The 26836-nt window shown below is 40.5% G+C and overlaps 1 protein-coding gene across 1 annotated transcript in view; it reads right to left on the bottom strand.

Moving 5' to 3' along the window:
* MYRIP (myosin VIIA and Rab interacting protein) overlaps positions 1–26836 on the bottom strand; it is a 236970-nt gene that overhangs the window by 139843 nt on the left and 70291 nt on the right. The window contains exon 3 of the mRNA XM_037526745.2: positions 1424–1645. Within this exon, the coding sequence (XP_037382642.2) occupies positions 1424–1645 (222 nt within the window). The remainder of the gene's footprint in view (positions 1–1423; positions 1646–26836) is intronic.

Below are 26836 nucleotides of genomic sequence, written 5' to 3'. Positions count from 1 at the left end.
GACTACAAAGTTCTTCCTCCTCAGCATCTTCCTACCAGCTTTGATTAAACAAGGTTGGGTGTGTTCTCTCTGTACTAGATACTAGATTCTACCAAATGTGGAAGATTCATCAGCAATTCTCCCTTTTCTTAAAAAAAAAAGGCGGGGGGACAAGCGTACACTTGTTTTTTTGGATGTCATTCCAGGCATCCTTCTATGAGTAGGACTTTATTTTCTGATGTCCTACTTTTGAGATACAGGAGCTGCCATACAGTGTGGACATGATGTATGATTAAATGGAATACCTAGCTGGGCCTGCTGCCTCCCATTAAGTGGCTAGAAATGTGAACTAGAAATTTAAAAGGCAGCCCAAGGAGCCATTTACCGTCATTTTTACAATTTATTTTTTCAACACATGGCAATTCCTTGAGATAATCTAGTATAAATGAAATAGCACAGGATTGGAATCAGAACACCTGGCTTTTGAGAAAAGTCCTATCGGGCTATTTCCTTTCCTTCTCAAAGGAAAGTGACGTGATCCTGAGGGTCACTTAACATTACTGCTGCTCAGTTGAAAGCAACATGTCATTGAATAATAACTGATAATAGACCCCCTCGCACAGCTCAACCTCAGATGTGGGAGAGGCTGGATGGCATGATTTACTGGTGTTAACTGTTTTGTAAATTTGGAGATTTTTCTGATCCATAGAGAAGACTGGAGGAAATCTGAAAGTCACTATCACGTGGGTACTAACATTTGAGGAGAAGAAGGAAGAAGAGAGGGGGAAGCATGCACTCCCCAGCCGGTGCTCTCGGGAAGCAGCCCGCTCAGCCTTGCTCCCCACTGCAGGGCTTCATGTCAGGGGGCAGCAACACAGACATGCTACAGACGCGATCACCAGCAAAGACTTGAGAATTCCAAGGGGAAAATGCCAAGCTTATCGAACTCCTTCGGTTCCAAATAATCAGTGTATCAAAGAAATGCTCTGCCGGCCGCCGGAGAAGAATGTAAACACGTGCCTGCATGAAAACCTCACACCAGCCATTTCCTTCATGGCGGTCATCACCCCTTTCCACGCCATTAACTCTTTTTCTGTTTTAGCTTTTACCATTCTGTGCTTATTTCTTGTCCTCGATGAAGCTTTCTCCAGACCCTAGAGCTGGCGACTCCCTGCTGTGCCCCAGTGCTGATGGTGAATTTATAGGCAGCTATCACCATATCCTGGGATCAACACTTGTGCATTCTGTCACCCCCCAGTAATCTGCCTAACTCACCCCCATGTTTCCTGCCCCCAGCCTCATTCCCAAGAATATAATGCAGGCTTCAGGACTGAGTGTATGGAAAAAAGAGGCCAGACGAGGACCCAGCCCTCAGGTCCTTTTTGGCTGATTAAAGGAAGGCGCTGACCCAAGCAGAGGCCCCTGCACTACCCTGGGCACTCACCTGGTTTGCTGGCAGACGCAGCACACCCAGACCTTCTCCTGCTTCTGGTATGAGCAGCAGCTCTTGCAGACGTTGAACTTGCAGTCCCCACACCTGCGCTTGGTGTTGACAAGGAAGGTGAAGGGCGAGCAGCAGCGCATGCAGCAGTGCTCCACGAACTTCTCATGTTTGGAAAGGATGCTGCACTTGCTGCCTTCCTCATCCAGCTTCTGCTTCATCTCACTGGGAGGCGGGTGGGAAAGGGGAGGAAAAGACAAGGAGCATGTTAGGTTGGTGTCTCTCCCCCTGCCACAGCACCCTGTCCTGGCCCTTTCACAGGCCGAGCAACCACGAAGGATCTTCCTGTAAGACAATAACACTAAGTAAGATCAATTGCCCGATACAATTTCCAGAAGGAACCCTAATGTTGGATTAATTTTGTGCACATCTGTATGTACTATTTTCTATGAGAAAACACAAAAAAACCTTTTTATATTACAGACACAAGATTGAAACACAAATTATGATAAAACTAAGCCCATCCTTAAAAAATAAAAACTTTAACTTAATGCTGTTTTAAAGGAACAGGGAATCATTTATTTATGTTAAAACATTAATCCACACAGGGTCCTGCTGGGAATATAATAAATGCAGCCCTGGCCCTATTTAATATCCCTGGAAAATGCAGCACCCAGGGATCTTAAAAGCTTTCAAATCAATGTGACTCAGTAAAGATTCTCTGGGTGATGGGCAAATCCTACGCACTGCAGATTCAGATTTGGGTAAAAGACAATGCCTTCTTCCAAAGAACTCATGGTCACTGAGCACAAGGTCAGTCACATTAATGAAAAACATGACATTGCTCACACCGCCCTGTGCACTTTTTGAGAAGGAAAGGAAATACCCCAATAGGCAAGACATACCCCAAACAGACTGAGTTACCTGGCCAAACTAACTGAAAGGAATCAAGTCAAGTTTGGATTGCTTTTCCTGTTGCAAAAATGGAGACTTTCACAAACCTAACAAAAGTAATTTATTTTTTTGTACCCAGTTCGAGATTGTGCAATTCATCCTAGATATATCTATGATGTATGAGGCAAATATTTTCTCCCATTTTGTTTTTGTCTTTTCGAGTTTGTTTATGGTATCTTTCATCACTTAGAAGTGTTTGATTCTTCTGTAGTTAAATCTGTCAGTCTTTTCTTTTATGACTTCTTAGTCTTGTGTCTTGTTAGGAAGGCCCATACTATCCTACCAGTTTCTATAAACACTCAAATAACCCCTGTAGTGGATTAAATGGTGCTACTTACTGCCAAAGATAAATGGACAGCTTGACCCATCCTTCCCTGAAATGTTACAATGTAACATGTAACATACAAATATATATTTTTGTGTGCATATATTTGTGTGTATATGTGTGTGAGGGCATACATATACATACAAATATATATATACACAAATACATATATATTATGTTTGTTTTATGATGACTGTATATACTGCTTATTTAATATTCTTCCTTTTACTGGTTTTGAATTTGCTCTATTCTGTCTGACTTAGATGACTACTCTGGTTTTAAATTCTATCTTCACTTCCACCTCCTGAGAATTTCCCTTTCTTACTTTCTCCCCAAGCTGAAAAAAAATTGAGATATAATCGATATACCACAAAATTTACCATTTAAGTTTTATAATTCAGTGTTTTTAGTATATTCACAAAGTTATATAATCACAATTACTAAATAACTCCAAAACATTTTCATCACCTCAAAGAAGTAACCCCATACCAATTCAGCAGTCACTCCTCACTCTCCCACCCCTCAGTTCCTACCAACCACTAGTCTACTTTCTATTTCTATGAATTTGCCTGTTCTGGACATTTAATATAAATGGAATAATACCATCTATGGCCTTTTGCATCTATTTTATTTTCTTTCCATATGTTCAAGATTCACCCGTGTTGTAGCATTGTAGCATGTATTAATGCTTTGCTCAGTTTTACTGTCAAACAATATTCCACTTACAAAAATACATTATTTTATTTATATGTTCACCAACTATGCATATTTCTTTCTACTTTTGTGGCTATTATGAATAATGCTTCCATAAACATCTATGAACCAGTTTTTGTGTGTGGACATGTATTTCAATTCCAGGAGTGGAATTACCAAGTCATATGATAATGCTATGCCTCACCTTTTAAGAAACCACCAGAGTCAAAAAATGGGCAGAAGAACTTAAAAGACACTTCTCCAAAGAAGAAATGCAAATGGCCAACAGGGATATGAAAAAATGTTCAACATCCCTCATAATCAGGGAAATACAAATCAGAACCACAATGAGATACCACCTTATACCAGTGAGAATGGCACATATTAAAAAAAACTAGCAATAGTAAATGTTGGTGAGGATGTGGTGAAAAAGGAACTCTCCTGCACTGCTGGTGGGAATACAAACTAGTCCAACCACTATGGAAAGCTGTGTGGAGGCTCCTCAGGCTACTAAAAATGGAGCTACCATATGACCCAGCAATTCCACTCCTAGGGATCCACCCAAAGGACACAAAAACATTAATTCAAAAGGATACCTCCACCCCTATATTTATTACAGTACTTTTATAATAGGTAAGACTTGAAAACAACCCAAGTGCCCAAAAATAGATGACTGGATCAAGAAGATGTGGTACATATACACAATAGAATACTATTCAGCAATCAAAAAAAAGATAAACTCAAGCTATTCGCAGCAACATGGATGGAGCTAGAAGGGATTATGCTCAGTGAAATAAGTCAGAAGGAAAAAGAAAAATATTGGATGGTTTCACTTATAGGAGGATGTAAGGGAACCAAATAAGGGATCAGGGGAAAAAATAAGAACAATAAAAAACACAACAGAACAAAACAAAAATAAATAGGCAACTATAAATCAGAGACATTCTGCAGGTGAGGGGAGAGGGATCAAAACAAGGGTGGGAAGAGCACAAGGGACTATAGTGATGGTGCATGGGTGAATTGGTGGTGGAAATTCTATGAGGACTACACCTGAGAAAAGAAAGCAAACTGTATAAAAATGTACAATGATGTAAAATATAAATAAATAAATAATTTTTAAAAACCCCACCATTTTCCAAGTGGCTGCACATTTTAAATTCCCATTGGCAGTATACAAGGGTTCCAATTTCTCTCCATCCTCAGCAGTACACTATTCTCTGCCTTTTTTATTTTAGCTATTCTAGGGGGTATCTGGTGGTATCTAATTCTGGTTTTGATTTGCACTTCCCTAGTGATAAATAATGTTAAGTATCTTTTCATGTACTTATTGGTCACCTGTATCTCTCTTTTTGGAGAAAAGTCTATTCAAATCATTTGCCCTTTTACACAGTAGGTTTGTCTTTTTTATTGTTGCATTGTAAGAGTTTATATATATGTACAAAGGTGTACAGAGTATATATGCATATAGTCTGGGTATAAGACTCTTATCAGATATGTGATTTGCAAATATTTCCCTTTTTTATTAAACTTTATATTTTATTTGCATTTTATGTGTTTTTAGTACAAGGAAGGGTAGCACAAGCTCATCCCACTCTGTTACTAGAACCAGAAAGCTAAGTGTAGTTTTACAAGCTCTTTTTTTCACTTAACAATAATATATCATAAACATCTTTACTTGACAATGCAAAGAGCATTTATGGCTTTAACTTTCAGGTGCCCTGAGCTGCTCACATATCTGCATATGAGTAGGGCTTACTGTTCTGCACAGCATTGCCCAATACTTACTTGTTGCTTGAGTACTGGGTAACAAAGGGAGGCTGAATCCAGTACTGGCAAGGGATACTACCTCAGGTCAGATAATAATTCCACCAGGTCAAAGAGCATATGTTTATACTTGGGTGAACACAATATTTACAGGGAAACAGGACAGTTTTTTTTTTTCCTAAGGCATAAAAGATGTTTTTATCCTTCCCCTCAGATTTAGAGCAGAAGATGAGCTAAGTTGTCAACAGCTCAGACATCTGTAAGCAATATAAGAACAGACTCAGCAATTGGCCAGCTTGTATTGATATTTCAGAGACACTAAATTAAATGGGATAAAACGTCCAGGAAGAAAAGTCTTCAGGGATCAAAAGAGCTCTGTGAACTCAATCCATAGAATCACTTGAGCTTTATTAGTTTTGTTTCTTGATATATAGGACTTCAAACTCCAGTGGCATTTTAAAATTCACTGGATGTCTAACAATAAAATTGTACAATTCCCCCAGAGTTTATACCAAGCAAATGAGGTGTTTTGAAGCACAGGCTCTGTGGAGGAACAGATGCCCTTCTTCCAGACCACATTTTATTAATCAGATTCTACTGCCCAGTAGTATATCATGGAGTATATCATTGGATATAGTTGATTAGGCTAGAATAACTGATAATGGCTGTGGAGATAACAGCAGAGATTCAACCCAGAATCACCCAAGACCAGGAAGCTACTTCAAAATATTCTGGGAAGATCAGACATGTGGGAAAGAATGATGGGCTTTCGAGAGACAGAGTTAAATAGATAAATTTAGTCACTTACCAAAGAGTACCCTCCCCCAAGGCTCACCCACGTTGTGGCATGGATCAGCATTTTGTTCATTTTTACTGCCAAGTAGTATTCCACTTACAAATATATTATATGTTATTTATATGCTCATCAACTATGCAATGGCCTTTTTTTTGTATAATAGGGGAGGACAGACCAGGATTGTGTGGTTAGGTATATATTCCCTTTCTTCCCAAATAAGTACAGCCAATGGACAAGGGGTAACAATGAAACATGAGTACTGACAGATGAAAATAAAGACTTTCTAACAATGTCTTGCTTTGGTTACTAACATAATGGGACACATATATGCAAAATAACTGAACATTTGACCAACTCTCACTTTGCATCTGCAAATTCAGATCATGCATAGAGCAAGAGTTTCTGTCTTCTGTTGCTAATAATTTACCTGAAATAAGTTAAAAGTTAAAATAAGAATTCAAACATATATAATGAGGAAAACTGGCAAGTAGGATTTCTCTTTTCTATCTCTGAAAAGGACATAAATATAACATTTCAGAATTTTAAATATTCATTGTCTTTATTTACATATTAATATATGCAAATAAAAGCATTTCTGGTCCAAGTCCATGGTTGACCAGGGCATCACTTCCAGAGGTGAGAAAACCTGCAGCACTTGGCCTCCATAGAAGCAGACATTTTCGCCCTAGAGGATTTTCTTCCTGTTGTGGAGCTTATTTAGATCTGACCTTGAACAAAAAAAACTATCTCCCACGAGAGGATGAACTGTCATCACACTCTCTACATTATGGTAAACAAACTAAAAATGTCCCAGACTTCATTCTCTCATTTACCTGGAACGAACACAGGCCAAGAGTATCTACAGTTCAGATTATGACGTACATTCTGACATTTAATGCATCATGATGGATGAGAACTACTATTTTAGTTTTATTAAATTTGATTATCCACCTTGATGAGGTCATTGTACAGGCAGATGTCATCTTGTGGAGAGACACTTCCAATTTCACTGGTGATGCCTACAGTTGTGATGGCACTTAACCCTCTGATGTTCCTCCACAGCTGACTCCACTGCCCTGGGATTCCCCTTCTAACTCTACAGTGAATTACTTTCTCCAAATTTGGATACAGACAGGAAACTATTGTGACATTTTTGAAAAACATTTTAAAATACAACATTTCTCAGGCCTCCCCTGGTGGCTCAGCTGTTGAGCACTGGGCTGCAAAGCTGCCCTCAGCCTCTGCAGCGCCAGTTCGATCACTGGTTTGATCTCGGGCCGGCCAGCGAGGGTCCCACATGGCACTCAGAACTCTCCTCCCATACCCGCTGCTCCCCTCAGCAGTGTATTTCATCATTCCGCCTGTTCTGTTCCCCATTCTGGCTTTGGTGAATCCTCTCACCCTCCTGAGCTTCTGACTATATCCAGTGCTTGTATAAATAAACAAACAAACAAACAAACAAACAAATAAATAAATCTTTTAAAAAAATACAACATTTCTCTGGTATCTCCCTTATCTGAGCAGAAGGAGGGGAAGGCATCCTTTCATCACTCATGCTTCCATAGGCAGGAATGGAAATCAGGCTGATGGAACACCTGCTACGTGTGAAGCATTTGGTAGAATTAATCCCTATGAAACCTTACAAGGCAGAGGTGAAAGGACTCCCATATTTTATACAGCTTGCTTTCTGGAGGACATCACATGCGGTTCTATTCTGTATTTGGATGATGAGCTGCCTGCAGAGATGGATGGTACTCTTTTGCTTGCACAGGATCTAGGACTACAGTGCATTCAAGTGAGTGCTTGCTAACAATAGCTACAATAATCATGGAGAAATGTGCAACTAGTTTTAGAATATAACGGACAAGTATCAAAATTACAAATTAGAAAAATCAGAGACACCCAGGAGAGTAGTGGCTCACTTCGCATACAGAACACAGTATTTGATAGACTCACAGCTTTTCCTGGATGCCCCCATCATACTTGCAACTGATACTCTGCACCCACAATGTTTGCACTCAATAAAAACTCTATGATTTCCTTGTACAGTTCTCACAGACAAGTAAACAGGTACAAAATAATGTGCAAAATCACACAGCTGGTTACTTGTCTGCTTGAGTCTTTAATGCTCATCTTCACTTGAAATTTAAGCAGTCTGGTAGAACATATGACACAGCATCTGGCCTTCGACCAAAGGTGATACTCAAAAGGTAAAATCAAAAGGTAAAGGTAAAGAGGTACAAATTCTATTTTTAGAAACAAACTCAATGGAACCATTTAAACAGCTACATTTGTTGAAGATATACAACTAAATGCTAAATAATAATAGATACTCAAATTGGCATTAAACACAACTGAGTATACTGATTCAAATATAGGAGCAACTTAAAAAAAATTAAAACAGACCAGTTCAAAACATGCATCCTTATTACTGATCAGAGATACTGTGTTCACTAATTCCATTTGAATGTTCAAAGATTTTCTTAACCAAAAATTGAGTATTTCTATGTAATTTGCATCACTCATAGCACTTCTGCTAAAGCACACTCTAAAAAATGCATTTTATACATGTTCTCTAACAAAAAAGAAAATATTTAATTGATTCCTTTATTCTTGGAAGATACATTTGTTTATCCATTCATCCCAGCAATTATGCTGGGGCATAAAGCAAATCACAGCCCACAGCCTAAAGGAGAAAGCAAACATAAAGATGTAGCTACAGAACAATGTCTGAGGTGCAACAGACAGGTGTATAAAATGCCAGGTAGCAGATCAGGAGAGGAAGACTGTGGCTTACAGAAGAAGTAGGTTTTTAGCCAGGTCTGGAAGGATGCACAGGAGCTTACCAGCAGGAGAATGGAGGAAGGATTTTTTTTCAGCTAGACTGTCAGGATATAGGAATGGGGATCCACAGAACCATGATGTCTTCAATTTCCATGACTCACTGATAAAAGGACAGTATTGTGGACATGAAGAGTAAGGTCATAATGAGGACAAGGTGAGCATCTGCGAGCTGAGTTCTGAGTCACTGAACTTAGTCATAGAAGTGCTGAATGGAACACGAAGTGAATGTGATTATCAGGTGATAGGGAAGCTGCCTGCAGCTCTGGAGGGATGCGGTCACTAGACTTTTATCATGGCATCATCCTTACAAAAAATGGGGCTGAAGCTGAGTAAACTGTCTACGCAGAGAAGACAGAAGTAAAAATAAAAAGGCAGTTGAGGACCAAGTCACTTACCTACCTCTGAGGCTGGCAGATGAGGAGAGGCAGGAAGAAATGGAGATGGGGGAGAGAGGCGAGAAAGAACTCTCCAAAGACAGCATGGCCAACTTTGTCCAGTGCCGCTGAAAGTTCACGCAAATTAGAGGCCACAAGAACCAAAACTGCCCACCAGAATTATGAAACCATTGTCCTTCGAAAGAGCACTTGTAGCGACATGGTGAGGGCGGATCTGGGACTACAGGTAAGAGTGGTTGTGAAATAAAGTTTATTATGAACTAAATTTACAAATAGGTTTGTTATAATGGTAGTCAAAGGGTATTCAGTCTTTAAATCTTCATTCATTAGCATTACAATAATGTGCAGAGATGTGTTTGCACACAAAGTACAAAACAACATCAATCTCCAAGAGCATGCATGCATGCAAGCCCCTCCTGTGGATACATCTGGAAGGCCCAGCACTGAGAGAGGAACAGCAGGTGGCAGACAACCTGCTCTGGCTGTCCAGGTCCCACGCTCACCAGCCCATGCCACGAAGTTAGTCACGTGGCACCCAAGCCCTAGTGCAGGTTCTGGTTCCTTGGGAGAGGGGGATGCAAAGCATCCAGATCTAGGGCCTCCCCGGTGGCGCAGCGGTTGAGCGCTGGGTTGCGAAGCTGCCCACGGCCTCTGCGGCGCTGGTTCTATCCCTGGCTGCTCCCCGGCCACCGGAGGAGGGTCCCACATGGCACGCAGACCTCTCCTGCTGCCCGCTGCTCCCTTCAGCAGTGTGTTTCGTCAGTCTGCCTGTTCTGCTCCCTGCTCTGGCTCTGGTGAATTCTCTCACCCTCCAGTGCTTCTGACTGTACCCAGTGCTTGTATAAACAAAAACAAACAAACAAACAAACAAACAAACAAATAAATAAATAAATAAAACATGCCTCTATAAAAAATAAAAAAATAAAAAAATAAAACCAAAGCATCCAGATCTAGTCTCTCAATGCCCTGCTATGTTATTGTGAGTTCATAGAAAAGCAAATTCGAAAAACAGCTCCTTATAAATATCCTCAGCATTGCCAGAACATCTGAAGAGTTCTGTGTCTTCCCCTCTTTATGAAAACGAGGCCATGATTGCAAACAAATTTAATGCTTATGTTGCATTGATAGATTTTAGCGCTCCTGGTCTGGGGCCCGAATACAATAAAAGCTGTGCTTAGAATATGGACCAGATAAGGATGAGTAGAGAGAGGAGAATGTAAGTATTTTTTGTATGTTTTAAATCAATGAGCTGCTCACTGGCTCTCAAATTTGCTCACCTGCCCAAAATTATCATGTGTAACCTCCACAGGTATAAAGACCTCCCCAGATACTGAGAACATCTGCCCACTTTACAGATCAGGAAGCCAAAGCACAGAGAGGTAAAGACACTTGCTCAGGCCCACAAAGCTCTTGAGTGGCGAGCTGGGCTTGATTCCAGGTATCCCACCTGAGCCCCAGGTTCTTTTTCCCACAGCAGACCACCAAGGGGCATTGAGATACCATGGAAAACACAGGAAAGGTTCCTTCCTTCCAGTAAGCTGCTGCTGGGTGAGGGCCCATGTTCTCATGTCTGGGGAAATTTCAGACAAATCAGAATAAGAATCCTCCAGTCTGGGACCTGCAAGGTTGGCACCATTCAGGCTCCTAATATCCAGGTGTTCTCATTTATAAATTATCTCAATGGCCTGTCTCCTTACCCAGGAGTAAGAGACCACATTGCACATTTGTTGGTCCACACACACCACTGAAGCAAGAATCTGTTAGGGTTCTTTGTTCGCCAGGGTGGAAAGGAAGTACAAAACTGTGATTTTTCCTGTTAATCCCGCAGCCTGCTCCGCCCAGACCTCCTCCACCAAGGACAAAGATGTGAGCAGGGAGACATGCGGACACCAGAGAGAAGGCACAAGCTGAAGATCAGGGACAGAGGGTTCAGGAGACAGCAACAGGACAGGCAGGCGAGCAGGAGGAAGTATGCTTGCCCCTCCTTTGGAAGTGCAGACAGGACACACCTTGAGAACTGGCTGGCAGGGCAGGGAAGAACGAGGTATGTGATATAGGCAACCTGGTGAGAAGTCATAAGCTCCTACCCTTGACATGATCTCCATGGACTGCGGCATTGCAGGGACTCCAAGCCTGCTGAGTTTTATTTCATTTTTAATACATTTAGCTCTTTATAAAGTTACAGCTACAGCATCACATTCAAACACATCATAGACTAGATTTTAATATTCTGAAGCCACCAGTGGGTTAACTGGAACTATCCAGGGTTATTTACTACTGTATCTTGTGCAGATTCTTGAGAAAGTTGTCTTTGGTGTCTCTACTAGACAGAAGAGTGCAAGTGAATTGAGAGAGAAACTGGAAAGTGTTACCATTTCTAAGTACTTATCTGTGTCAAATCTGGATCTCTTTGACACTGTAAAATATATGATGTACGAAAAAATACACACAAAATACACTGTATATTAACACTGTCACGAGTCCATAGATATCAGTTCTGATGTCAAGTAAGCCTCAGTAGTAGGTCCTCATTTCATTGTTTAACTGATGGGATTTATAAGTAGCCATTCAAGCCATACACATTCAAGCCATACATTCAAGCCATACCCTTGAATGTATATAGTACAATTATATTTATGGAAATAAAATATCCCTTTTTATCTTTTACATATTGATATACAATAGTCTAGGGTTTTATTTTTAAGATGACTCCTTTACTTTTGAAACTCACTGAATGGAGATACCGTGAGGCTCTGGCTTTCGAGTTTTTTTTTCATTTTGTAGGTTTATTTATTTTTGTTGTTGTTGGTTTTGCCTAAAAGAGCTTCTAAAGTGGGTGGAGAAACTGTTTATCTCTTATATACCCCAGGATTTCTATTTTCCCACTTGAGATTATATCTATGAAGTTAGTTCTTTATACGGAACAAAACAGCACAAAGCAAATTCAGGACAGAAAGCTCATCTGTCCTCGGCTGCTGCAGCCTTGCCTCCCCAGAGTGTCATCTCAGCACAGCAGGTGTCTGTGCACACCAGGAGCCAGAGCAACATGGTAGGATAACTCTGTCTCTCTGTCCCTGCAAGAAGAGGGATAACCCCAAAGCCTGGCCATCATGTTGGTAGTAAGTTAAGGTTAGACATGTGTCAACTTTCTTCCCTCTCAGGCACTGCACCTACGACATTGCACCCACGACACTGCACCCAGAAGGAAAACCCAACCCATCATTGAGGGTGAGCCTGGTTATTGCAGAGGAGACAGGAGGAGGAAGGGGAAGATACAGTCTTCTTTTATTCCTTAATGACTTCCTTGATTTTTATTTTATTTTTTTAAAGATTTATTTATTCATTTATACAAGCACTGGGGTACAGTCAGAAGTACAGGGGGGAGAGCGTGAGAGAATTCACCGGAGCCAGAGCAGGGAGCAGAGCAGGCAGACTGACGAAGTACACTGCTGAGGGGAGCAGCGGGCACGGCAGGAGAGGTCTGCGCGCTGTGTGGGACCCTTGCCCAGTGGCCGGGGATCGAACTGGCGCTGCAGAGGCTGCGGGCAGCTTAGCAACCCAGCGTTCAACAACTGTGCCCCCGGGGAGGCCCTTCCTTGATTTTCACCTGGGCCACTGCTTCCCAAAATACAGACCACGCTAGCAGCACCCCTTGCAGCAAGGTGGGCAGTACTTTGTAAGTAAGTCCTCGCCCATGAGAAGTGGAGGGATGAGGGGGACACAGGATGCTCAGAGAGAGATCACTCCGCCATGAGAGGCACCATTTTTGTCTTTCTGCTTGTCCTTCCACATCTTAAGCTGTGTTCATGATGGGCTCTAGCTGCACTTGAAGCTGCGTGCATCAGTGACACAGGACCCTGCATCCTCAATGACATGGAGGAGCCACCAGACTAGTCCTGAACTCACCCCTGGATTTCTTCCACATGAAAGAGGAACAAACTTCTATTCTGTTTAAGCCACTACTATTTTGAGGTTCCCTCTAACATGCAGATCAATCTAATTGAAGCAGAACTAGGCAGGACTAAGCATCAAGTAGAGTGCACACGAGTCAAAGATGGAAAGGGAAGGCTGAGTGATGAAGCAGAGTGGCAGGACGCAGAGCAAGACAGAATGGAAAAAGAAAGGATAGCATAGGAAGGCCATGCATCCCACAGACCGCTGAGATCCCCTATAATGTGGGCAGGGACGGGGGCAGGGGAGGAGTCCACTGAAAGCAATTTGGTGAGTTGGAGAAACTGCCAGGCACGGTATTGGATGTAAAACATGCCACACACATGGGGAGAGAGGCCATGGGGCTGAGGTAGGTCTAAGACCCTTTTCCAGGACAACTTCCTTTGCAAGGATTTCTGAAGCCTCCTAGCTCCCTGGCTCGCTAGGGCTGCTCTCTTTACTTGGAACCAAAGGGACGCACATCTGTCTATCAGGAGTCCTCATTTCACAGGCATGCAGGCTTTACAACTGGCCACTGCTTCTTTTTACTTTGATGTTTCCCTCCTACTAGAATTTCCAGAGGGGCTAGGTTTACCCTCTTTCTCCCCCCCCCCTTCCTGGCACTGGATACCAGAGGAAGCTCTGCTGTCATGTAGGCTGCCACTCCAAGGCCAGCTTTGCATGAGCTCCTGGTGGCTTGAATGCCTCAAGTCTTGGCATGGTTCTTTCTCCTTGGCCTTGCTGTCCAACAAAATTTCCAGAAATCTCCTGGCTCTACGCTTCAAAGGCCAGTGCTGCCCATTCCCTCTGGCATTTCCCTGCCTGGATGTACAGCTCCTTGTTTGACATGCTCCCTTTACAACTTGCCCTTCTCTCTCCTTGCCCTGGCTTTTCTGACACCGAGTTCTGTATACCCCCTAGTCTTGGGGTCAGAGTAGGCAGGAAGCACTTCAAGCAAGGAGATAGAAAACACTCAGGAGCAAACTGACTCAGTGTGCCTTCGCTGGAAACATCACCCCATGCCTGCATCTTTAAGGTTGCCTGGTCCTATTTGAGCACAAGGCGATGAGAGGATAAGAAGCAAAACCAACTGCAGAGAACCTGAAATTCTGTACACTTCTAATTCCTTTAGCAAGGTTGCCCTGGGGGTTTAATTGGAACAAGTGTGTTTTCTGGCTTTGGAACTGTCAGGCCTCCTGAGGTTGAGTCTGCACATGGAGTGCTGTGAAGTTAGGAGGCCTGCAGGGTCCTGCTGTAATTACCAACATCGCTGGAGAGCTGTCTCCCTGAGCTCAGTCTCCCAGCTCACACTCCTCTGCGTGGGAGCGGCTCTGGATTCTGCCATCACAGTCACTCTGCTGTCCCTCCCCCTTCATAGGACTCTCCCCGTCACCCTGGGGAGAAAATGAGGGTCAATGAGGGAGTTACAGCCTAGCAGCAACAGAGAATGTGGTCTGAAGTTTAATACAGGAAAAGACTATTTGGGAAAGAAGAAACAGCCTTTATGGGCTTGGGTTATATATTTTTAACAATTTGTTAAAATGTATGTCCTGAAGCTTATATCTAAATTTATCCTTGCTTTAAAATTCTTACTAAATAAATAAATGCACAGCTTGTTGACATTTCTGTCTATCCTTTGCTTGTCCAAAAGAAACCTACATCATCTGTGTGGTCCTGTATTAAACGAACATTTTTTGTACCATATATTGTTCTAAATGCAGGTGAATTCAGAAACAAAAAGGACAATTCACAGAGGCAAGTAATAGGATGCACGGAAATTTTATCAAGGTCCTTCCAAGGGCTAGACTGAGCCAGAGACAGTTGGAGAAGACTAAAATGGCATTTTGGAGAATCTGTGTGATGGTTAATCTTATATGTCAACATGGGGAGATCAGAGTCACACATACCTAGAAGTTGCTGTCAAGGTATTTTTTAAAAAACAGATTCACATTTAAGTCAGTAGATTTGAATAAAGCAGATTATTTTCTATAACGTAGGCAGGCCTCATCCAATTGGACTGACCTCCTCTGAAAGAGAGAAAAGATCCCCAGAAAATTTCCCTTGAATGGCAGCTCTCCCTGGGGTCTCCAGCCTGCTGACCCACCCTGCAGACTGGATTCACTCTCCTCCACAATTGCATGGAGCCAATTCCTTAAAAATCTCTCTCTCTGCACACATATGCACACATGCACCCACCCTTCAGGAATTATGCTAGGCACTCTATGCATGCTGTGAGATGTGCAGAAGAAGAAATTGAGGCTCACAAAGATTGAATGTCCTCTCATTACAATTACAGAGGTAGTAGGGGAGGGTGCTATGGTGCATGAAGAGGAGGGGAATAGAAAATTCCTTTTCCTTGCAAATGGCCAACGGGCATATGAAAAAATTGTTCAACATCACTTGTAATCAGGGAAATGCAAAACAAAACTACAATGAGATACCATCTTACACCAGTGAGAATGGCACGTATTAAAAAAACTAGCAACAGCAAATGTTGGAGAGGTTGTGGAGAAAAAGGAACTCTCCTGCACTGTTGGTGGGAGTGCAAACTGATCCAACCACTATGGAGAGCTGTGTGGAGATTCCTCAACCTGCTAAAGATGGAGCCTCCATATGATCCAGCAATTCCACCCCTAGGTATTTACCCAAAGGACACAGAAATGTTAATTCAAAAGGGCACCTGCACCCCTATGTTTATTACAGCACTAATTACAATAGCTAAGCTATGGAAACAATCCAAATGCCCAAAAATAGATGACTGGATCAAAAGATGTGGAACATATACACAGTGGAATATTACTCAGCAATCAAAAAAGATAAACTTATGCAATTTGCAGCAACATGGATGGATCTGGAAGGGATCGGGCTCAGCGAAATAAGCCAGAAAGAAAAAGAAAAATACCAGATGGTCTCACTCATAGCAGGAATTTAGAAAACCTAAATAAAGGACCAGGAAAAAACCTAATTATAATAAAGTAAAAATCAAAATCAACAAGCAACTATAAACCAGAGACACACTAGTGGGGGAGGGAGTAGGATCAAAACAAGGGCAGGGTGGGAATTGCATGGGGATGATAAACAAGATGAAAATGCACACGTTGTGCAAAAATGAAAAATTATGTAAAAATATTAAAAATTTAAAAATTAATAATCAAAAATAATAAGAAATAAAATTCCTTTTCCTCCCACAACTTCCTCATCGGCTCTACTATTTTTGAAATGACTCTGTATGTGTATATACATATATCTACATATATCTGTGAGTGTGTATGTGTGCGTATGTATATATATATATATAGAGAGAGAGAGAGAGAGAGAGAATGTATATTATCTTAATCAAATGCAAAACCAGAGGACAGCCTGCTTGGTAGCACAAAGTCTTGGTGCTATTGTCTCAGTATGAATAATTTCTGGACAACCTGACCAGGTCTATTTTGAAATGGCTTTCTCACGGCTAGATGCATTATCCTGAAATAGATTTCTGTCAAAAACAGAGACTGCCTCTGTTTTCAAGTGACTCTGAAGACTAAACCAATATGAGTTACTTCTCCAAAGCAAAGAGATTTCCCCCAAGCATTTGCTGAGACCATCACACACACAAAGATAAGAAATTGGTCTTCACGGCAACACGCCCCCATTCGATCTGTCTATGTAAAAAAGACAACCACAGCAATTTTACACTTCACCCCATAGCCATCCTCATGTCCTGAATAGTGCCCAAAGTGAGTGAAAGTGCTAAATAGTGAATTCTGCAAATACAGGATGTTTGGAGTGACTGTACGAATCTTTATGGGGCAGTGTAATTAATATTTAACACGAATACCTCCAGGAAGGGTTTGTGCTCAATCTCAGATTCCTGAAATGAGAACATGAATTTCATTTCATAGAGACTTCAAATTTAATGCATGTTTTATATTTTTGACCAGTCCCTGCAAAGCTGCTCCTACACCAGGTTTCCTGGGATTAGTGAATGTCTCCTCCATCTACCCATCGGCTAACATCAGACTCGGGACGTTTTCTTGGTCTTGTCTCTCCTTACATATCACAGTCAACCAGGTTCTACACATTTCAGCTCCCTTATATGAAATATCTGAGATCCCCCTACTTGTCTCCATCTTTGCTTCACATCCTGCCTCCACCCACCCCATTCCAGCCTCCTCTCCCCAATGAACAAGACAGCAAACTCTTTCTAGACTGAGGACTCTTTTCCTCACTCCTAATCTCTTCTCTACACTACAGCAAGAAAGACTTTAAATTACAAAAGCCTGATTGGGTCAGGCTTAACAAGTTTTCACAGACTGCAGGTTGTCTCAAGATATAACGGGATCCCACAGCACCCATGTGCCCCCAAACTCAACCCCTCTAACTACTTATGAGGCTCTAATTACTCAGCCTGATCAACTTGCAAAAGTGTTTTCTTCTTGCACTTCTGTGAGATTTTCCCCACATGATCTATCCTTTCAAAATATCCTCCCACCAAAGGTCACTCAGCTTCTTCTTCATTAGTTTCTCCATGAAACTCCCTTCTCCTTCAAGGTAAATTAAGTGTCCCTCCTTTATAAGCTTTTTATAATTTCCAATTATATATGTGCATGTTTATATTTTAGTACATTTTGTTAACGTTCATTTTGCCACTATAGATGCAGTCACAATAGAGATTTGCAATGCAGTATATGATACTACACATACTGTGTTGCAAAATATAGACAAGACATTCAAAAGATGAACATGACACATGACATGTGTCTAATAAGATGGCATGCCAAGAGGTGGGCCATTATCAATGATGACAATACTGCTAATCCCATTATTAAATATTTCCTTTTGGTGCCAATGCAGTTATATCACATTGTTTTAAATCACCTACCTGTGAGGACTATTTTCCCCATTTTAATACTCTCAAGCGTTATCATTTTGAAAACCAATTGTTCTGGCTTGTTAACTGTGTGCGTCCACTTTTGCCTTGGAACAATTAATAGAGAGAGGGTGTAACGGCCAATAAAGTCAGAAAATGAATTTAATTAATTACATAAATAACACCTGATGGCAAAATTAGCTTTTAGACATAGACATGTTATTTCATGCATTTAGCTCGTAGCACAGTGTTTACTGTGTTAACACAGTGTTAAGGAGGAAGAGTAAGATGAAGACTGCAATGGAACAGATAAGCATACAATAGTTGTAACATGTGACATAAAGAGGATGTGGACACCAGGGTGGGCCAACATGGGGGGGGGGCCAGATTCACTGGCCCACAGTGGGACACTGATCCCACAGTGCAACCCCACTTTCCAGTCCCACCATCATGGTGGAGGGGAACCCCTTCTGGTCATCACAGATTTTCTTCTGATTTCTACTTTTGTCATTCTAAGTTCTAGCCAATACACATTATTTAATATTTTCCAGATAAATCCCTCAGATAAAGGTAAAACATATATAATACTTTAACAGTTGTTCGGAAGAGAAGACATCAAAATGGTACAACAGAAACTTTAGGAGTTCATAAGTCAGACACGTCTGCACAGAAATCTACTGTATTTAAATATGTTCATGGATACCTAGGGACTCCAAGAGACCTATAAGCTCTCTGAAATTATCTGGAAGCTTTGCATAGTAAACAAGTTGTCAGAAAGGAAGGATGAAAAATGGGGATGGCAGGAAGTTCATTAATTTCACAGTCAGATTTGGGTTTAATCAACTGTGTAGTACTTACCTGACCCTGATAAACTCATCTATATACAAACCTCTCAAAATCTTACTGTTTTCCTTAACAGCATGAACTGTAACATGTAGCCAAAGGCCTGGGTGTGAGCTTTTCAGAAACAGATGCCAGAATACATTACTCTCAATTACTCAGTAATGTGGATCTAACTTGGTTGATACAGCATCTTTGTTTACATTTAGAGCTCAAAAAATACTTAAAAAGAAATAACTACAGTTATTTATTGTCTACATTTTTTTACTATATATAGATTCAACTACAAAAACATAGTCTCTCCAAAGATCATTGCAGAGGAGAAAATGCACATCAAGGGAAGTCAGACCATCATCTTCTCAACACCTCACCATGCTTCATCAACACTTGTAAATGTAGGTATGTCCTTCCAGCTGTTACATTTCCAATATCTCTAGTAGGTCAATTTCCCCACTCTGATCTCCAGCTCTGAGGTTGTTCTGAACCAGTAAAATCCTATATCAAGAGACTCAACCTATGGACAAGCAGGTCTTCGCTATTCCCATTGTTTCAGGGGACCCTCTAAGGGGGTCTCATTCACAAGTCTGTTCTCTGATCCCACTTTCAACTGGACATGTCCACTCTCTATTAAGCCCTTGAAGATGCCTCCCATGTCACCAATTCCTACACAGAGCCAGCCAAAAACACTGATACAAGTTGGTGGCTTATTTATATCTTATTGGGTTGTCTTAAACCATTACCTTAATCATTGTTTCTTTCTCACCCCCTCTGCCTTGTTCCATTTCCCATCCTCTCCTGATTCTACTCTTTCTACATACATATCAGCTTCAAAATGACATTTTCCTGCCTGAGGTGAAGATAAATCACATAAGATTGCCATAGCCACTTGGATGACTTGATGGATTGATGGGAAAACTGAACTTACATTGTGTCAGTCAGTAATTACTAGAATTTAGTTTCATGCTGCTATTAAATTATTTCTAGACATATAGAGATAGATATAAATATAGACAGACATATTAATATAGATATTTCTTTTAATAGTATGTGGCTATTGATTGGTTTTAACACATGGGCTGGGTTGACTTTAATTATACTCTATCATCCTGTCACCTCAAGCTGCTCATCCAGTCTCAGTTCTGTCTCCAAGCACATATTTATGCCCCAGAGGTGGAAGGATGGGACTTCTTTTGGATTTACATGTCCTCAGTCTTTTTAATAGCAAGGTAATATTGGAGTCTAGTTTCAAAATCATTTTTTCAAAATGAACCTTAAAATGAGGTGAGGGGACTACTCTACACCATAACTCAACCACCTATGTGTTCATATGCCCCAAGTTCTCAACTAACCCTTTATTTCACACTGAAATGCTTTCTACACGCTTGGCTGCCAGAAGAATAAGGCAACACTTACACCCTTGAGGATAAAAAGGCATGAAAACCACAAATTGCAGGACTTCCTAGAATATGAAACTGAAACCCCAGTGTCAGGTGAGCTCTGAAAACTGGCATCGCCTTCCACAGGGTGTCTGAAGCCAAAAACCTAGTATTCTCCTGAATCCTCTCTTTTTGTCAATATACAATGTCCAATCCATCACCACAGCCTATTGAATCTGCCCTGAAATACCTATTGAATTAGATTATTTCTTTCCATTGCCATGGCCACCATGCTGGTCTAAGCCACCATTGTGTCTTACTGCAATCACCTCTTCTCCAGTCTACTCCAGTTCTACTGCCTTTCCAGTCACAGGGATAGTCAGAATGACCTTTCAGAAAGGCTAATATGGTAAATCACTCCCAGGCTTAAAATCTTGGGTGGTATGGCCTCCTCACTCCTTTAATCCCAGCACCTGGCCTGGTGCCTGAAACACGAAGGTGCTCTGCAGTGTTTGTTGACTGGATGACTGAAGGAATTCAATTGCAGTAATTATGTGGTTATTCTTGGACTCTGAAAATGAAAGACTGAATGGTTCCTACCATTTTTCTTTATGAGACAAAACACCATAAAAACAGTATAAGAATTCCTGCTCTGCCTGGATAGAATCTCTGGCAGCTGTACTTTCCAATGGGGGAAACTTGAGTGCCTGAGAAGAAAATCTCTGTACATGGGATTATGCCAAATTGTTTTATGGAGCTGTCTCCAAAAGTTTTCATAACCTTTGCTATGTCTGTATCTGAGGCCTCTGCCCACTTTCACAAATTTCATCAAAAAATGAGAATGTAATAAGTAGCAATAAAGCAAATAGATATATGTATATATACACATTGACTTTATTACTAAGTCTATGTCAACTTTATTACTACTCACTACTTTTTAAAAATCATATTATCGAAAATCTTAAATATCTTAATTCTAATTATTTCTAAGTATTAATATCCATGAAATAATGGGATAGATATGTTACATTTTTTTTCTAATACACATTGAAAACAAAAACATAACTATATAAAAAAACTGAAGCCGACACCATCCACATTCATCTGGTCTACCAGCAGTTTGCCGGAGGCCACAGTACAGGAAACTACCACAAAAAACGTGTGAAAATTACAGTGAAATTGCAGAAGCTTTTAGTGTTTTTCAGGTATTCAGATCCAGGGTAACAGAAAAGAAAAGGCAACCAGCTGTGTTTCAATGAGCATAATTAGGAAAAATGAACTAGTGTATATTATTTCCATCTATAAAACTTCACAGGGGACAAGTCATCACAGCTGTGAACTCATGGGGCTGTCTGCGGTGTGGGGAGGTCACTTAATGCCAGTCTCATCAGTTTTGGTTTATGGCTTAGCCTCTATCTCACAAAGCTAAGACTCAAAAAAAAAAAAAAAAAAAAAAAAAAAAAAAAAAGGAAGGAAAAGAATGCAACTTAAACATGATCAAGTTCAAGACCCTCAAGCACCTCATGGGTGTGAGTCTCTGTAAAGATACACTGTGTACCTTCCTATGACTTGGCCAGGCCCAAGTTCATGCATGGTTGAAAGAATTTCAGGGGCATTCTTTGTGGGTTTTTGCTTGACACTTTGGCTTTGGAATTTCAGACACAAGTGAGCTGTGCCATGGAAGGAGGGAACCTTCCCAGGAAGAGCAGATGCTGTTTGCACTACAACCTCTAAACTCTTCCTAGCTGGGTTGCTTGGATGGGTGATATGTTGACAGCAACTTACTTGGAAACACTAAGAACTGTCTTTATGGATGGCAGGATTTCAGATGGCAGTAACTGGGGGTGTATCCATTACTTACAAGTTTACATTTGTAAATTCTTCTTGCATTTGTAAGTTTTGAGCCTTGGGGATTTCATTTGATTGAAGAGTTTATACTTTATTAAATAACTTAGGTTAATACTTTAAGCTACAAACACTTTAAAGACGTGTTTATACTTTTTTCCTTTTTTGTTAATTTTTAAATTTTTTTTACATCATTGTAAAATAGGTGGAGCATCATGGTGGTATAGTATAGCAAGAGTGGCTTTGAAAACTAAAATCAACAGGGTCAAACTACTCTATTGTAATAATCAAAACCAAGTAATCTGTGATGGAAAATATTTTGAATCAGTAGCTTATATTACTTTAAACTTCAGGGTTAAAAATTAATTTATTCAGCAAGAAGTTTAAATCCATATACTCATAGGCCTGATAACCAAAGGAGACAATTTTGGCCAAGGAAGCCAACGTTGCCCTTTGTTTTGTTTTATTTTACATTTTCTTTCTTCTACTACATACTATTTCACATTTTCCTGACCTTATGTTTATTTTCATGCCCCTATACCACGCAGACATTGCCAGGGATAAGGGAACTGTATCACATAGAGACGGAAATGTCATTCAGGTCTACATTTCCAAATATCAGAAACCTGTATTTCAGGTTTATATTTGGCAATGGTATTTGGTTATGGATTAAACCTCATCAAAAGTAAAATTCCAGAGACTTCTACAGAAATAAGTTTCTGTGACTGCCCTTAGGTTTTAAATATTTCTAATCTGTGCTTAAACACTTAGAAGCCATTCACCATCACAATAAATGCTTTTCTCTGTAGGATAAGTTGAAAGTAATATAATTCTAGATAACTCAAGCTTATGGGAAATAGAATTGACACATCCTCTTATCTGTGGTTGGACATTACTGGGTTAGTAATCTTGGAGCAGTTTTTGCCAATGCACAATGAAAGTGAAAGTTGTCTCAGACACCAGAAAGTGTTTTCAAGACTTACTTTCAGGGGAAAGAGGGCTAGTAATTAGGATCATATTTCAGGCAACTCAAACAAATCATTGTTTGTAGAGCAGAAACTAAAAAGATATCACACCTTTTAAAAAGTTCTTTATTTTTTAAATTTAATTTTATTATTTTTATATTCTTTTCTTTTTTTTCACATCATTGTTCATTTTTCAACAATATTTGCTCCCCCTGTCCTCTCAGGTGTAGTCCCCATAGCATTTCCTTCACCAATGCACTCGAGCACCATCACCTCAGTCCCCTGTGTTCCTCCCTCCCTCTGATGCCTCTCCCTCCTCCTCCCCTGCAGGATGTCTCTGATTTATACTTGTCTATTTTTGTTTTGTTGTGTTTTGTACTGTTATTATTTTTTTTACACTGATGTCTTATTTGGTTCCCCTACATTTCTACTATAAGTGAAACCATCCGATATTTTTCTTTTTCCTTCTGGCTTATTTCACTGAGCATAATTCCTTCTAGCTCCATCCACATTGCTGCGAATGGCATGAGTTTATCTTTTTTGATTGCTGAATAATATTCCATTGTGTATATATGCCTCATCTTCTTGATCCAGTCATCTATTTTGGGGTATTAGGGTTGTTTCCCGGTTTTACCTATTGTAAATAATGCGGCAATAAACATAGGAGTACAGGTGTTCTTTTGAATCAATGTTTTTGTGTCCTTTGGGTAGATCTCTAGGGGTGGAATTGCCGGGTCATATGGTAGCTCCATTTTTAGTAGACTGAGTAACCTCCAGACAACTTTCCATAGTGGTTGGACCAGTCTGCACTCCCACCAGCAATGTAGGAGAGTTCCTTTTTCACCACATCCTCGCCAACATTTGCTGTTTGTTTTTTTGATATGTGCATTCTTACTGGTGTAAGGTGGTGTAGACGTGGTTTAGATTTGTATTTCCCTGATAATAAGGGATGTTGAACATTTTTTCATATGCCTGTTGGCCATTTGCATTTCCTCTTTGGAGAAATGTCTTTTGAGTTCTTCTGCCCATTTCTTGACTGGATTGTTTATTTTGTTTTTGTTGGGTCATGTGAGTTCTTTGTAGGTCTTTGTGATCAGTCCCTTATCAACTGACTGGAGTGCAAAGATAAAATGTTCTTTAACACTAATAATATATACTGGCTAGTTTTCCCTGGTAGATATTTTATGATGTTGAAATTACTAACTTTTCTATGAAAATATTTTGTGTAGTTCTCAAGAGACATGGTAAGCCCTGGTCTCCTGAAATACAACGATTAGTCATGATCGTTATTCAATAAAATCAAGGCCATCTAGTATTTGTAAATAAGTTTAACTACAGCTTCAAATGACCGCTTGGTAAGATCCTCTGGTGATAAAACTGGCACCCCCATTAACAAAAATGTCAAGCAATGTTAGTGGATCAACCTACTTATGGGGGGGGGGTCCAATTTGTTATCCTACATACACATGTACAGTGCTACTAACAGTCAGGAGTGTTGCTGCAAACACAAGTCATGAATGAATGGGTCGACCCACAAAACCCCATTCAACTCCCAGACATCAACTCCAGTTATTTGGGATACACTTGCCTACCCAAGTCTATCTAGAGAGGCAACTGCTTTCTTGCGCCTGTACATTCCTCCATTAAATAGTGCTCTGACATTTTTAAGCCCACCATTCTTTCATAGTTTACATGTATTATTTCATTTAATAGTCTCAGAAGAAAGGTCTTAACCCTAGTTTATAGGTGAGAAAGATAAGACATATTACAGCTTATTACAATCATATATTTGTAGGTGAGCTTCCCCTTCTAGTATTTTGAGTTTTTCACAACCTTATTTTGCTTATCTTTTTGTTCTCTAACCCAATCATTTCACTTTTCTTCAACCTACAAATATTTTCTGGACTCCACCTATGTACTGGATATCTCCTCCCTCACCCCTGGCAGGCACACAGTGGGGCCTCCACAAACACTGACCACAAATATTGTTCTAACCTTCAAGTTTAAATTAGCCCCTAAATGTGTCTTATATAAGTAACATAAATTATTGGTAAATGGAAGAAATATGTTAAATAAAATTGTCTCTTCAGGATCTTGGCAGTGTTTCAGATTGAACAGCTAGGCTGATAATGAAAAACGCTTCAAAACATGGCAAAGGAGGATCACAATGTCATTAACAGTGGACCTTCCTGCATCAGGACCCAACAACATGAGCACCGGGCAACGTAGGAGGCAGCATGTTATTTTGACCAAGAACCAGATTTAATAACCTCCCTTGATTTGCTATAAACAGAAACCAAGTGCTAAACTAGAACTCAGAAAGGTGAAGAAAATGAGGGAAAACATTGATGCCAAAAAGTAAAAATGAGGTATTAATATTGAACAAAGTTATAAAAAGAGAGCCCAGACAGTAGAGACCTAAGAGGCAAACCTAAACATGGAAAGAAAGGCAGATGTAACAGGTAAGGATGCCACCCAGCTGGGGAAGCCCATGATACCCAGTAATCTTTTTATATGGACAAAAAAAAAAAAAAATCCGATGTCAAAGAATCTCTTTTTTTTGTTGTCAGCCCTGGGACGATTTCAAATAGAGAACAGTAATTCTGATCATGTTTGGTGAAGATAAAAAGATCTCTCTGGAACCAGAAAAGCCATACCATATGTCAAGTTTTAAAGATAAAGCAGCATTCTAGGGCACTTCCAGATCTTTGGAATAAAAATGCAAGACAACAAAACTGGTGCCTCAGCTCAGGCTGATGAAATGTGAAATCATGTCCAAAATTAATTTGCAGTTTTTATGGAAAAAATAATTAAACATTCAACCAGGAAAACTGAGTCATGATGGGTATCACACTGAACAATAAGCGTGGCCCCAAGGACAGAAAAGAGACGAGGTCAGAGTGGGCACCAGGCCCCATGGCTTTGGCAGGCCTTTGCAGAGACTTGGCTCTTTTTCTGAGCGATATGGGAGGCCATCAACACTATATTCTGAAGAAAGAACACACTGTATTACATGCTCTGGGTGCTGCACCCAAGGTCTTTCACAACTTCATGCACTTGTTCTCTTAGTTGCTTTCTCTGGAAAACTGCCCTTGGCTTTAGGGAAGCCCCCTTGGCCAGAGGCCATATCCATCCACTCCAGGGCATAGCATGGTTAATGTCTGTCTAGCGGGGGTTTGGAAGACTGCAAAAGTCAGGCCCTTGCCTTAACCCTGGACAAATCACTGATGTAACTCATGTTCCAGAGCTCCCTCTGGGCTCAGACTGAAGCTCAGTCTGGCTGATACCTCACCCTCTTCTGCCCTCACCTGATTTGGGCATTTCCCTTCTGCTAAGATGCTTCCCCCCAACAAATCATGGGCATCCAAATTCCTGTCTCAACTCTGCTTCTAGAGAACCTGCCTTTAGCAACATTATAACCTTAGTCCTCCATAACCTGTGTCACAGCTGTAACCACATTTCCTTCTGTGATGCTTGGATTATTTCTCCACCCTGCTGGGGCATTGAGCTCCTGTGCTAACCCTTTGTTGCCCCAACACAACAACGATCACAGTGATCCCCATCTACTGAACACTCTAAACAGATCTTGTAAAAATCTTTTTATCACTGGTGTTAACTTTCATTGCAAAAACATCATGATGACGCTAATTAAAGGTGACAAAGTATTTTGTGGTGGTTGTATGTATTCAAAAATACAATCAATTGACTTGTCATTTAAAATTACCTATTAAAAGCCATGAAATCAGATGTTGCCTGAAACCTCCAGCAAAATGTGTGACAAAAGGTTGCTCATTTGACCATATTTGGCAAATTAGCTGCTTAGTTTTAATCACT

The sequence above is a fragment of the Talpa occidentalis genome, unplaced genomic scaffold (genome assembly GCF_014898055.3).
Source record: "Talpa occidentalis isolate TD23 unplaced genomic scaffold, MPIMG_talOcc4v2.1 talOcc4.10, whole genome shotgun sequence".
NCBI classification, from domain to species: Eukaryota; Metazoa; Chordata; class Mammalia; order Eulipotyphla; family Talpidae; genus Talpa; species Talpa occidentalis.
Note: the sequence above shows the minus strand (reverse complement) of the source record. Positions and strands in the feature narration are given on the sequence as shown.